This window comes from Staurois parvus, unplaced genomic scaffold, assembly GCF_062004578.1.
Source record: "Staurois parvus isolate SC_StPar_1 unplaced genomic scaffold, SC_StPar_1.0 ptg000512l, whole genome shotgun sequence".
NCBI classification, from domain to species: Eukaryota; Metazoa; Chordata; class Amphibia; order Anura; family Ranidae; genus Staurois; species Staurois parvus.
Window position 1 is genome coordinate 1411830 of NW_028318308.1, and position 12081 is coordinate 1423910.

Consider the following 12081-nt stretch of genomic DNA (forward strand, 5'->3'; position numbering starts at 1 on the left):
CGGAGCAGCAATTTTTTTACTGGACGTGTTTTATAGCAAGAAGTAAAAAATACTGTTTTGTTTCTCAAAACTTTCATTTTTCTTTTGCTTATAGCACAAAAAATAAAAACAGCACAGGGGATCAAATACCACTGAAAGAAAACTCTATTTGTGGGGGAAAAAAGGATGGAAATTTCATTTGGGTGCGGTCAGGAAGAGGGGGGGGTGGAATCCTTTGGAGGGGGAGGGGGGAATCGTCTGGAGGGGGAGGGGTTAATCTATGAAAATGAATCAAGCATAAAGCAATAATCAGATGACATCACCCTCATTCCCGGGATATAGACATTGTGGTCACATGATATCATAGTCCTCCTCGGATTGGAGCAAAGTGTCAGCTGAAAGCAGCGCTGGATTATGGAAACAATGACCAGCAGCAGAAATGTCCCCAACAGAAGCTGAAAGCTGTTGCTGAGAGATGTGGGGGGCGGGGTCTCCTATTGTCACATGACTTGCGAGGAGGACACACCTACAGTGGTCCTATTGGTGCAGCCGCCCACAGTGTCATGGTGACGCATGTCACCTGCACATGCACCATGCAAGTTTACTGCTCACGCATGCGCTCAAAGTAATTCCTGCACCGGACGCCAATATCATGGAAACGCATGATGTCAGTGCTGGGCAGGACGAGGCGGAGTCAGGTCTCCGGTGTCATGGAAATGCATAATGTCAGTGGCAGGCAGGTTGCTGGTGTAATGGAAATGCATGACATCAGCAACGGGCAGGATGAGCTGGAGGCAGGTCACTGGTGTCATGGAAACGCATGATGTCAGTGCCAGGCAGGACAAAGTGGAGGCAGGTTGCTGTTGTCATGGAAACACATGACACTGATGCCACACAAGCCAATGGGCAGGCAGGGTTGCAGAGATGAGCTGAAGAAAGAAGAACAGAAAGGAAGCAGATTGAGGGACGGTTCACACTCCATGCGTTTCAGTTACTTTTCATCTGCATCCAAAATGCACAGAAAGTAGGTTACATGGTGGTCAATGTCATAGTTCACATCAGCGCTTGCAGTTCCAGTGCATTCCAGTCGCAGAAAAAAGCAGAACACGCCGCATTTCCTCCGCACAGAACTGCACAGGAATGCCGCAAAAAGCATAACAAATGCAGTTTTTGACGCATTCCGATGCATTTTATTTTTATACATTCCAGTTAATTTTCCCTTCTCTCTTTTTCTTCAATTCAGATTGGGACATTTGTGCGTCAGTGCGTTTTTGATGCGTTTTGCTGCAATCCGCAGAAAAATGTGAGCGGGCACATGCGTTTCTGCTACAATCAGGTGTGGATGGGATGTGCTTGAGAGGACATTGTTAGACAAGGATGACCAGGGAGGAGAGGTGAGGGGTAAATAAAGCACTGCCTCAGAAGTCGCAGCAATTAAGAGAGAACCCCTTAAAATCTGTGTGTTTTAATTTCACCTGCGACTTTACATGTCACCAGAATGTCGCTGGAAAGATCCCACCAGTGTGAACCAGGGCAGAGGACTGAGGAGAGAATGAGTTCCCAGGACTTCTAACACGTGTGGTAGATGGAGAACATGTCTGATAATCCCCGTTATACTGTATGCAGGTTCCTGCCCATTCTCTACATTCAGTTAGGATATCCTCACACTCACTTACCCGACCTTCTGACACCTGTGTAGGAATGGAGACAGCATTTTCTGCCACTCCAGATCCACAGTGAGCCACACAAAAGATAAAGACTGTAAAGTTCCTCTCTTCAAAGCCTTCAAGCAATAGCTCAGCTGCTTGGAATAATTACTTCTCATCAAGAAGCGATCAGTAGATGAACCCCACAACTTCAGACTTGAACAACCAGACATGACGCTCCTAATGAAGTCCTCATCCTGAGTCTCATACAGACAGAAAAATGCCAGAGGATAGAGATGCCGATCAATGTCCTTCATGGCCCATTTCATCATGGCAGGTCTGGCTCGGAGTGAGATGTTGATTCCTGTGATCTCTGAGAATGTCTTCACCTGATTTTTATTTAGGAGACCAAACAGGAATTGTACAGCTAATGATAAATGTGAGTAATCTGAACTGAAGTCACGGAGTGATTCCCCTTCACAGATCTCCGGGAGGAAAGTACCTTTCATAAATCCCAACCAATCATCCAGCCCATAATACAGAGCAGCAAGGAACTCCTGTACACTCAGGTGGATGAAGCTGTAGCAGGTCTGGGTGCGGACGTCCCAATGAAAGATGTTCTCATTCAGAAATACAGACTCCACCTCAGACAGAGAAAGTCCATGTCTTTCTAGATCTTTCTTCTCAAATAAGATTTGTTGCTGCAGAACTCCCTGATTGGCCAGAGCACACAGCTTCTTCAGACAGGTTTGTTTCCTGCGTACAGACTGCTCCTTGCTGTGATGGGTTATTAGAACCTCCAGGTAGAGAAGGTAAATTGAAGTTGTCGTTTTACACTGAATTACACCCAAATCTTTTTCTATTTCTAGTTTCATTACAGTGCAGACAATCCAGCATGTGATGGGGACGGCACACATGGTGTACAGAACTTCATTGTCTTTTATTATACCGAGAACCTTGTCTGCATCTTCCTTATTTCCAAAGAATTGATGGACATATTCCTCTCGATCGTCTCTTGTAAATCCCTGGATTTCCACATTGTGAGGATCATCAATGAATGTGTTAAGTTTCTCCATGGCCAGGGACCTCGTGGTGATGATCAGAGAAGAATGTGGGAGAACCTGTCTCCTGAGCAATCTTTGGAGAATTATTTCCTTGTGGTTTTCTTTTAAAACGTCATGACAAACCTCAGATTTCTCCTCCAGAGTCCATCTCAGCTCATCAAACCCATCAACTAGAAAGAGAAGTTTTCTTTGACTTTCAGGATCCTCTAGAAGAGACACCAGGTCATATGAACTCTCTAGTCCGCAGGCTCTGGATAAAAGTCCCACAAGGCTTATGTTTCCAGGGATGGTGTTGATTTCTCTACAGCTCAGATAAAACAGAAAGTCAAACTTGTCTTGGTAGAGATTCCCAGAGGCCCAGTCCAGCATGATCTTCTTGGAGGTCATTGTTTTCCCAATCCCAGCAGGTCCTTCTAACACCACAATCTTAGGGATACAACCAACTTCATCAGGGTCAAAGAGGGCCTGGATTGTGGTTGGGGAGGATCCATCAGAAGGTCTTTTCTCCATGGTCTGTAGATGTCTTCTGCCTGAACTCTTTAGTTCTTGTTCTTTCCCCTTTTTTTTCTGGGGTCCTTTTCTCATTGGTAACTTGATGTATCTTTTCTGTAGGTGAACAGTCTCCCCCCTACAGGAATTATATTCTTCAATCTTCTGGAATGCCTCTTTCATAGACACTTTGTGTTCCTTTCTGAAGTCTTTATGAGAGAAAGGAAAATATTTTATTCCTCATACACACATGAAGTAGTATTTATACAACAGAGTTGGGAATATTATATTCTAACTAGAAACCCAAAGAGTGGAACCGTAACAAAATATATCTCATGAAATACTGGAGGATTGTGGAAGCATCCAATCTATGGACACACCATCCAGACCAGAGGAGCAAAGAGAAACCATGAAGGGTCCCCCTGACCACTGGGGCCCTTTCTATTGGCCTTGGGGTCCTTTCTATTGGTCTTGGGGCATTTTCCACTAACTCCTATCATTGGGCCTTTTATAAGCCCCGGTTCACACTGCTGCCACTTATCACTGACTTATGACACAAAGTCACATAACAAATCATAACACATTTATTCCAGTGGGTGCCATCCTAATCAATGTGACTCAAGCTGCTAGTACAATCTTTGTGACCCTGGTAGTTCCACCACTGATCCAGACTACAACAGAACAAAATGTTTATCCAGAAGAGATTCCATATGAAAAGTTGATGTCCTACTAACCTGATAATCTGTTGTGTGTCATCTTCTTCAGTTTGTCTGGAAATAAGATGAGGGAAGTGATTAGTCCTGACAAACCTCTGAAATGTATAAAATAATAACTAAGAGAGTTATTAGTGTAGCAGATCCTCCCCGACACCATCATCCCACCAACCCTCTGTAGATTGAAGTCTCCCCTTCTCCTATTTCTCCATGCAGCTGATGGGGAGTGTCCATGTCTGCCTGGTAAGATCTCAGCACATTGCAGTGACATGTGACCATGGTGGGGGGACCAGAACCCCCCCAATTCTCTATGCAGGTTTTATAGGCACACATCTGGAATCTGGAGCCATGACTCCTCTTTCTGATGGAGGTTCAGGTGGATGCATTGGGTACAAGCCTCAGAACATCGAGCAACAGTCATGAGGGTCTCCCCATACTACAACTATAAATATGGAGGACTTATTCCAAAAAATACCACTCCTAATATTAGTGATAATTAGCGGCACACACTATATATATATATATATATATATATATATATATATACAGTATATGTGTGTGTCACACTAATTCCTTTTGATGATCTCTATGTGCAAACTTATTTACACAAATATTAAGTGACATAAATTATATGTGACAAAAAATAAACAAATTATATATGTTATAATAGTTCCCACAAAACACCATAAATATATATCTCTAGTGTAATCAATAATGAATGACAAAAAAAAAAAATTGTCCACAAAAAAAATTGTCCAAAAAAAACTTCCACTATGTGAATCCTTTGTGACTCCTGGTGCAGAAATAAATAAACCACGTGCTGTGCTTCTCATACACCCCTCTTAGGTGCGCACTCACCAGAACATAGCCTGTAATGAGCCTTATTGCATAAATTCCAGAAATCAGGGTCATCAGAACACGGCCTTTTTTCTACTTTATACAGACTCCAAATTGTTAAGACCTGAAGGTTCCTCCAATAATCATCCATGATAAGAATGGTAGCCAAGATCATAATATATATTCCTCTCCATAGTTACATAGAAAGAGAAAAAATATATAACTATGGAGAGGAATATATTATGATCTTGGCTACATATTCTTATCATGGATGATTATTGGAGAACCTCCCAGTTTTAACAATTTGGAGTCTGTATAAAGTGGAAAAAAGGCCGTGTTATGATGACCCTGATTTCTGTAATTTATGCAATAAGGCTCATTAACCCCTCGCCTACAGGGCACTTCTACCCCCTTCCTGCCTACAGGGCACTTCTACCCCCTTCCTGCCTACCGGGCACTTCTACCCCCTTCCTGCCTACAGGGCACTTCTACCCCCTTCCTGCCTACAGGGCACTTCTACCCCCTTCCTGTCTACAGGGCACTTCTACCCCCTTCCTGCCTACAGGACACTTCTACCCCCTTCCTGCCTACAGGGCACTTCTACCCCCTTCCTGTCTACAGGGCACTTCTACCCCCTTCCTGCCTACAGGACACTTCTACCCCCTTCCTGCCTACAGGACACTTCTACCCCCTTCCTGCCTACCGGGCACTTCTACCCCCTTCCTGCCTACCGGGCACTTCTACACCCTTCCTGCCTACAGGGCACTTCTACCCCCTTCCTGCCTACCGGGCACTTCTACACCCTTCCTGCCTACAGGGCACTTCTACCCCCTTCCTGCCTACAGGACACTTCTACCCCCTTCCTGCCTACCGGGCACTTCTACCCCCTTCCTGCCTACCGGGCACTTCTACACCCTTCCTGCCTACAGGGCACTTCTACCCCCTTCCTGCCTACCGGGCACTTCTACCCCCTTCCTGCCTACTGGGCACTTCTACCCCCTTCCTGCCTACAGGGCACTTCTACCCCCTTCCTGCCCACCGGGCACTTCTACCCCCTTCCTGCCTACCGGGCACTTCTACCTCCTTCCTGCCTACAGGGCACTTCTACCCCCTTCCTGCCTACAGGGCACTTCTACCCCCTTCCTGCCTACCGGGAACTTCTACCCCCTTCCTGCCTACCGGACACTTCTACCCCCTTCCTGCCTACAGGGCACTTCTACCCCCTTCCTGCCTACAGGGCACTTCTACCCCCTTCCTGCCTACAGGGCACTTCTACCCCCTTTCTGCCTACAGGGCACTTCTACCCCCTTCCTGCCTACAGGGCACTTCTACCCCTTTCCTGCCTACAGGGCACTTCTACCCCCTTCCTGGCCACCGGACACTTCTACCCCCTTCCTGCATACCGGGAACTTCTACCCCCTTCCTGTCTACAGGGCACTTCTACCCCCTTCCTACCTACAGGGCACTTATACCCCCTTCCTGCCTACTGGGCACTTCTACCCCCTTCCTGCCTACAGGACACTTCTACCCCCTTCCTACCTACAGGGCACTTCTACCCCCTTCCTGCCTACTGGGCACTTCTACCCCCTTCCTGCCTACAGGGCACTTCTACCCCCTTCCTGCCCACCGGGCACTTCTACCCCCTTCCTGCCTACCGGGCACTTCTACCTCCTTCCTGCCTACAGGGCACTTCTACCCCCTTCCTGCCTACAGGGCACTTCTACCCCCTTCCTGCCTACCGGGAACTTCTACCCCCTTCCTGCCTACCGGACACTTCTACCCCCTTCCTGCCTACAGGGCACTTCTACCCCCTTCCTGCCTACCGGGCACTTCTACCCCCTTCCTACCTACAGGGCACTTCTACCCCCTTCCTGCCTACAGGGCACTTCTACCCCCTTCCTGCCTACTGGGCACTTCTACCTTCTTCCTGCCTACAGGGCACTTCTACCCCCTTCCTGCCAAGGCCAATTTTCAGCGCTATCACACTTTGAATGACAATTGCGCGGTCATGCAACACTGTATCCATATGAAATTTTTATAATTTTTTTGTGCGACAGAGCATTATTTTGGTAGTATTTAATCACCTTGGATTTTTTTATTTTTCTCTTAAACAAACTAAAAACCACTAAAACTTAAAAAAAAAAAAAAGTTTTTTCTTAGTTTTTGTTACAAAATTTTCTAAATAAGTGATTTTTCTCCTTCACTGATGTGCGCTAATGAGGCTGCAGTGATGGGCACTGATAGGTCGCACTGATAGACACTGATGAGGAGGCACTGGTAGGTGGCACTGATGGGCATTGACAGGCATCACTGATGGACACTGAAAGGCAGCACTCATATATGTCACTGATAGGTGGCACTGATAGGTAGTAGTGACGGGCACTGATAGGCGGCACCGATGCATACTGATAGGCGGCACTGACTGGCGCTGATAGGCAGCACTAATGCATACTGATAGGCAGCACTGACTGGCACGGATAGGCGGCACTGGCGTCCTTTCAGTTTGCCTGCCCGCAGAGCCGCGCAGCAGCACGATCTGTCACCGGCCGTGTACCTCGGACACGGCCGATGACAGATCTGTGTACCGGCCCCTGTTGCCAGTACCATGTGACCTGCTGTGACCAATCACAGCAAGTCACATGACAGTTGTATACAATGGATGGTTTCCATTCATGCCAACCATTGTATACAACTGTGTCTAGATGTGAATGGTCACAGCGATCACAGGCTGGGCCAATCACAGCCCATCTGTGTCATGTGATTAGCCATGGCCAATCACAGCTAATCACAACAAAAAAACACCCTGAATGAATTGATTTCATTCAGGTAAATGCTTGCTTATAGCAAAGTAATTCTTTGCTATAAGCAAATTATGTAAAAAAAAATACTGATCACTTCCCCAAAGTAGTACAATGTTACTATGGTAACATTATACTACTTTGGTCATAGTGAAATAGAAAAAAAAAAGAGAAAAAAAATGTAATAAAAATAAAAAAATTAAAAATTAAAAAAAAAATGTAAAAAAATTATCTTTTTTTTTTTTCGTACTGTCACCAATCAGTGTTCCTGATCACCGCCATGCCAGTTATATGATGACGCTGTACTGCACTGGTGACGGTATGTAAAAAAAAAAAAAGTGAAAATCATTTTGCCCCCCGGCAATCTAGCCATAGGAGCTTTGACTCCCCTGCCAGGAGACCCTGGCGGGGGGCCGCCGGGAGGTCTCCGTGCACCCTCGCGGACACAGATGGGGCACAGGGCTTCCCGGACGCTGTGCCCACCAGTGATAAAGGCCGTGCTCACGAGAGTGTGGCCCGAGTCAAGGGGCGTGCCTCGTTGCCCAGGAAATGCAGCGCTGGGCCGGCAGTTGCTGGGGGCAACCCGGAAGCGTCCTGCCCAGCTTTAAAAGGCTGGCGCAGGATCCAGCCTCGCGCTCTCTGCCTGCAGCCACTGCTGTCGTGGGAGGTCCGGGTGGGGACTGGACCTCCACCGATGTAACCTCTGGGCACTCTGCAGGAGACCAACCCCCCCAAAGGTCAGGACTGTTATCCGCTGCCACCCTGCTAAATACTCCAAGGTTGGGAGTACCCACTGTGCTGTGTGCTAGAACTGCTTTGCTGTGGGCCCCACAATACCCTGCCTAATACTCTGGGGCCCGGATTACCTGCTGTGCTGTGTGCTAGAACTGCTTTGCTGTGGGCCCCACAATACCCTGCCTAATACTCTGGGGCCCAGATTACCCGCTGTGCTGTGTGCTAGAACTGCTTTGCTGCGGACCCCACAATACCCTGCCTAATACTCTGGGGCCCGGATTACCCGCTGTGCTATGTGCTAGAACTGCTTTGATGTGGGCCCCCTGATACCCTGCCTTCTACTCTGGGGCCCAGGTTATCCGCTCTGCTGTGTGATGAGGAGGTTCACCCCCCCTTTCTGTCACCTGCTGTGAGCCAGGACACCCCTTCCAGAACCGTGAGTGTCTGCAAGCCGCCTACTTTCCTGGAAGCCGCCTGCTGCAGAGTGTCTGCAAGCCGCCTATTGTGAGTGTCCCTAGAAGCCATGAAATGCCCCTATTGTGTGCTCAGACCACCCTTGCTATGAGCCACCCCTATTGTGCTCTCAGACTACCCTTATCATGAACCGCCCCTATTGTGTGCTCAGACCACCCTTGCCATGAACTGCCCCTATTGTGTGCTCAGACCACCCTTGTCATGAACCGCTCCTATTGTGTGCCCAGACCACCTTTGTCATGAACTGCCCCTATTGTGTGCTCAGACTGCCCTTGTCATGAACTGTCCCTATTGTGTGCTTAGACTACCCTTGTCATGAACCACCCCTATTGTGTGCTCAGACTGCCCTTGTCATGAACTGCCCCTATTGTGTGCTCAGACTACCCTTGTCATGAACTGCCCCTATTGTGTGCTTAGACTACCCTTGTCATGAACCGCCCCTATTGTGTGCTCAGACTACCCTTGTCATGAACCGCCCCTATTGTGCGCTCAGACCGCCCTTATCATGAACTGCCCCTATTGTGTGCTCAGACTGCCCTTGTCATGAACCGCCCCTATTGTGTGCCCAGACCACCTTTGTCATGAACTGTCCCTATTGTGTGCTTAGACTACCCTTGTCATGAACCGCCCCTATTGTGTGCTCAGACTACTCGTGTCATGAGCCGCCCCTATTGTGTGCTCAGACTACCCTTGTCATGAAACACCCCTATTGTGTGCTCAGACTACCCTTGTCATGAACCGCCCCTATTGTGTGCTCAGACTACCCTTGGCATGATCTGCCCCTATTGTGTGCTCAGACTATCCTTGTCATGAACTGCCCCTATTGTGTGCCTAGACCACCCTTGTCATGAACCGCCCCTATTGTGTGCTCAGACCACCCTTGTCATGAACTGCCCCTATTGTGCGCTCAGACCACCTTTGTCATGAACTGCCCCTATTGTGTGCTCAGACTACCCTTGTCATGAACCACCCCTATTGCGTGCATAGACCACCCTTGTCATGAACCGTCCCTATTGTGCGCTCAGACCACCCTTGTCCTGAACTGACCCTATTGTGTGCTCAGACTACCCTTGTCATGAACCCCCCCTATTGTGTGCTCAGACTAACCTTGTCATGAACCGCCCCTATTGTGTGCTCAGACTACCCTTGTCATGAACCGCCCCTATTGTGTGCTCAGACTACCCTTGTCATGAACCACCCCTATTGCGTGCATAGACCACCCTTGTCATGAACCGTCCCTATTGTGCGCTCAGACCACCCTTGTCCTGAACTGCCCCTATTGTGTGCTTAGACTACCCTTGTCATAAACTGCCCCTATTGTGTGCTCAGACCACCCTTGTCATGAACTTCCCCTATTGTGTGCTCAGACTGCCCTTGTCATGAACTGCCCCTATTGTGCGATCAGACTACCCTTGTTTGAAGTGCCCCATGGCATGCCTAGATTACAGCTACCTGGACTGCCCCCCTGAGGGCTTGAGCCATCGCTACCTGAATCAGACCCAATCGCCAAGGTCCTGCTAAGTCCCTGTGCTCCTTATGTTGTCCCTAGAAAGCTGTGTGGGAGCTGTGCTGAGGCCAGACCCCATAGCTAAGGTCCTGCTGAGTCCCAGTGATCCTGATGTTGTCCCTAGAAAGCTGTGTGGGAGCTGTGCTGATACCAGACCCTATAGCCAAGGTCCTGCTGAGTCCCAGTGAGCCTGATGTTGTCCCTAGAAAGCTGTGTGGGAGCTGTGCTGATGCCAGACCCCATAGCCAAGGTCCCGCTGAGTCCCCGTGAGCCTGATGTTGTCCCTAGAAAGCTGTGTGGGAGCTGTGCTGAGGTCAGACCCCACAGACAAGGTTCCGCTGAGTCCCCGTGAGCCTGATGTTATCCCTAGAAAGCTGTGTGGGAGCTGTGCTGAGGGCAGACCCCCAGCCAAAGTCCCGCTGAGTCCCCGTGAGCCCGCTTATCGTAAGTGTCCCTACAAGTCGTATGTTGCGGAGTGCCATGAACTGTCCTGATTTTTTTTTATTATTATACAGGATTTATATAGCGCCAACAGTTTGCTCAGCACTGTACATTATAATTTGATGTATTTCATAGTTCAATAAAGCTTTGTGTGCTTACCATCTACTTTGTGTGTTCTGTCCTGCCTACGCTTCCATCACAGGGGGATATCTGTACCATCCTGACATTTGGGGGGATATCTGTACCGTCCTGACATTTGGGGGATATCTGTCCTGTCATTTGGGGGATATCTGTACCATCGTGACATTTGGGGGATATCTGTCCTGTCCTGCCATTTAGAGGATTCCTGTCCTGATATTTGGGGGATATCTGTCCTGTCCTGATATTTGGGGGATATCTGTCCTGTTCTGCCATTTGGGGGATATCTGTACTGTCCTGATATTTGGGGGATATCTGTACTGTCCTGATATTTGGGGGATATCTGTACTGTCCTGATATTTAGGGGATATCTGTACTGTCCTGATATTTGGGGGATATCTGGACTGTCCTGACATTTGGGGGATAGCTGTACCGTTCTGACATTTGGGGGATATCTGTACTGTTCTGACATTTGGGGGATATCTGTACCGTTCTGACATTTGGGGGATATCTGTACTGTCCTGACATTTGGGGGATATCTGTCTTGTCATTTGCGGGATATCTGTCCTGTCCTGACATTTGGGGGATATCTGTCCTGTCCTGACATTTGGGGGATATCTGTACTGTTCTAACATTTGGGGGATATCTGGGGATATCTGCACTGTTCTGACATTTGGGGGATATCTGTACCGTTCTGACATTTGGGGGATATCTGTACCATCCTGACATTTGGGGGATATCTGTACTGTCCTGACATTTGGGGGATATCTGTACCGTCCTGACATTTGGGGGATATCTGTACTGTCCTGACATTTGGGGGATATCTGTACTGTCCTGACATTTGGGGGATATCTGTACCGTCCTGACATTTGGAGGATATCTGTACTGTCTTGACATTTGGAGGATATCTGTACTGTCCTGACATTTGGGGGATATCTGTACCGTCCTGACATTTGGGGGATATCTGTACCGTCCTGACATTTGGGGGATATCTGTCCTGTCCTGACATTTGGGAGATATCTGTACTGTCCTGACATTTGGGGGATATCTGTACTGTTCTGACATTTGGGGGATATCTGTACTGTTCTTACATTTGGGGGATATCTGTACTGTTCTGACATTTGGGGGATATCTGTACTGTTCTGGCATTTTTGGGCCTCAAGAAATTAGATTGGCTGTCAGTACTTCAGTATTGATCAATTTTCAGATATATCCCATAGTTTGTGAAATCTGTAACTTTCCTACAGACTAAATAATACA

The 12081-nt window shown here is 48.0% G+C and overlaps 1 protein-coding gene across 1 annotated transcript in view; it reads right to left on the reverse strand.

The window, feature by feature from the left end:
- The window catches only part of LOC149451888 (NACHT, LRR and PYD domains-containing protein 3-like), a 103368-nt gene that overhangs the window by 61940 nt on the left and 29347 nt on the right, over window positions 1–12081 (reverse strand). Inside the window, exons 4-5 of the mRNA XM_089690040.1 lie at window positions 3913–3948; window positions 1656–3387 (exon numbers count right to left, since the gene is read on the reverse strand). Coding sequence (XP_089546166.1) covers window positions 1656–3387; window positions 3913–3948 — 1768 coding nt within the window. The remainder of the gene's footprint in view (window positions 1–1655; window positions 3388–3912; window positions 3949–12081) is intronic.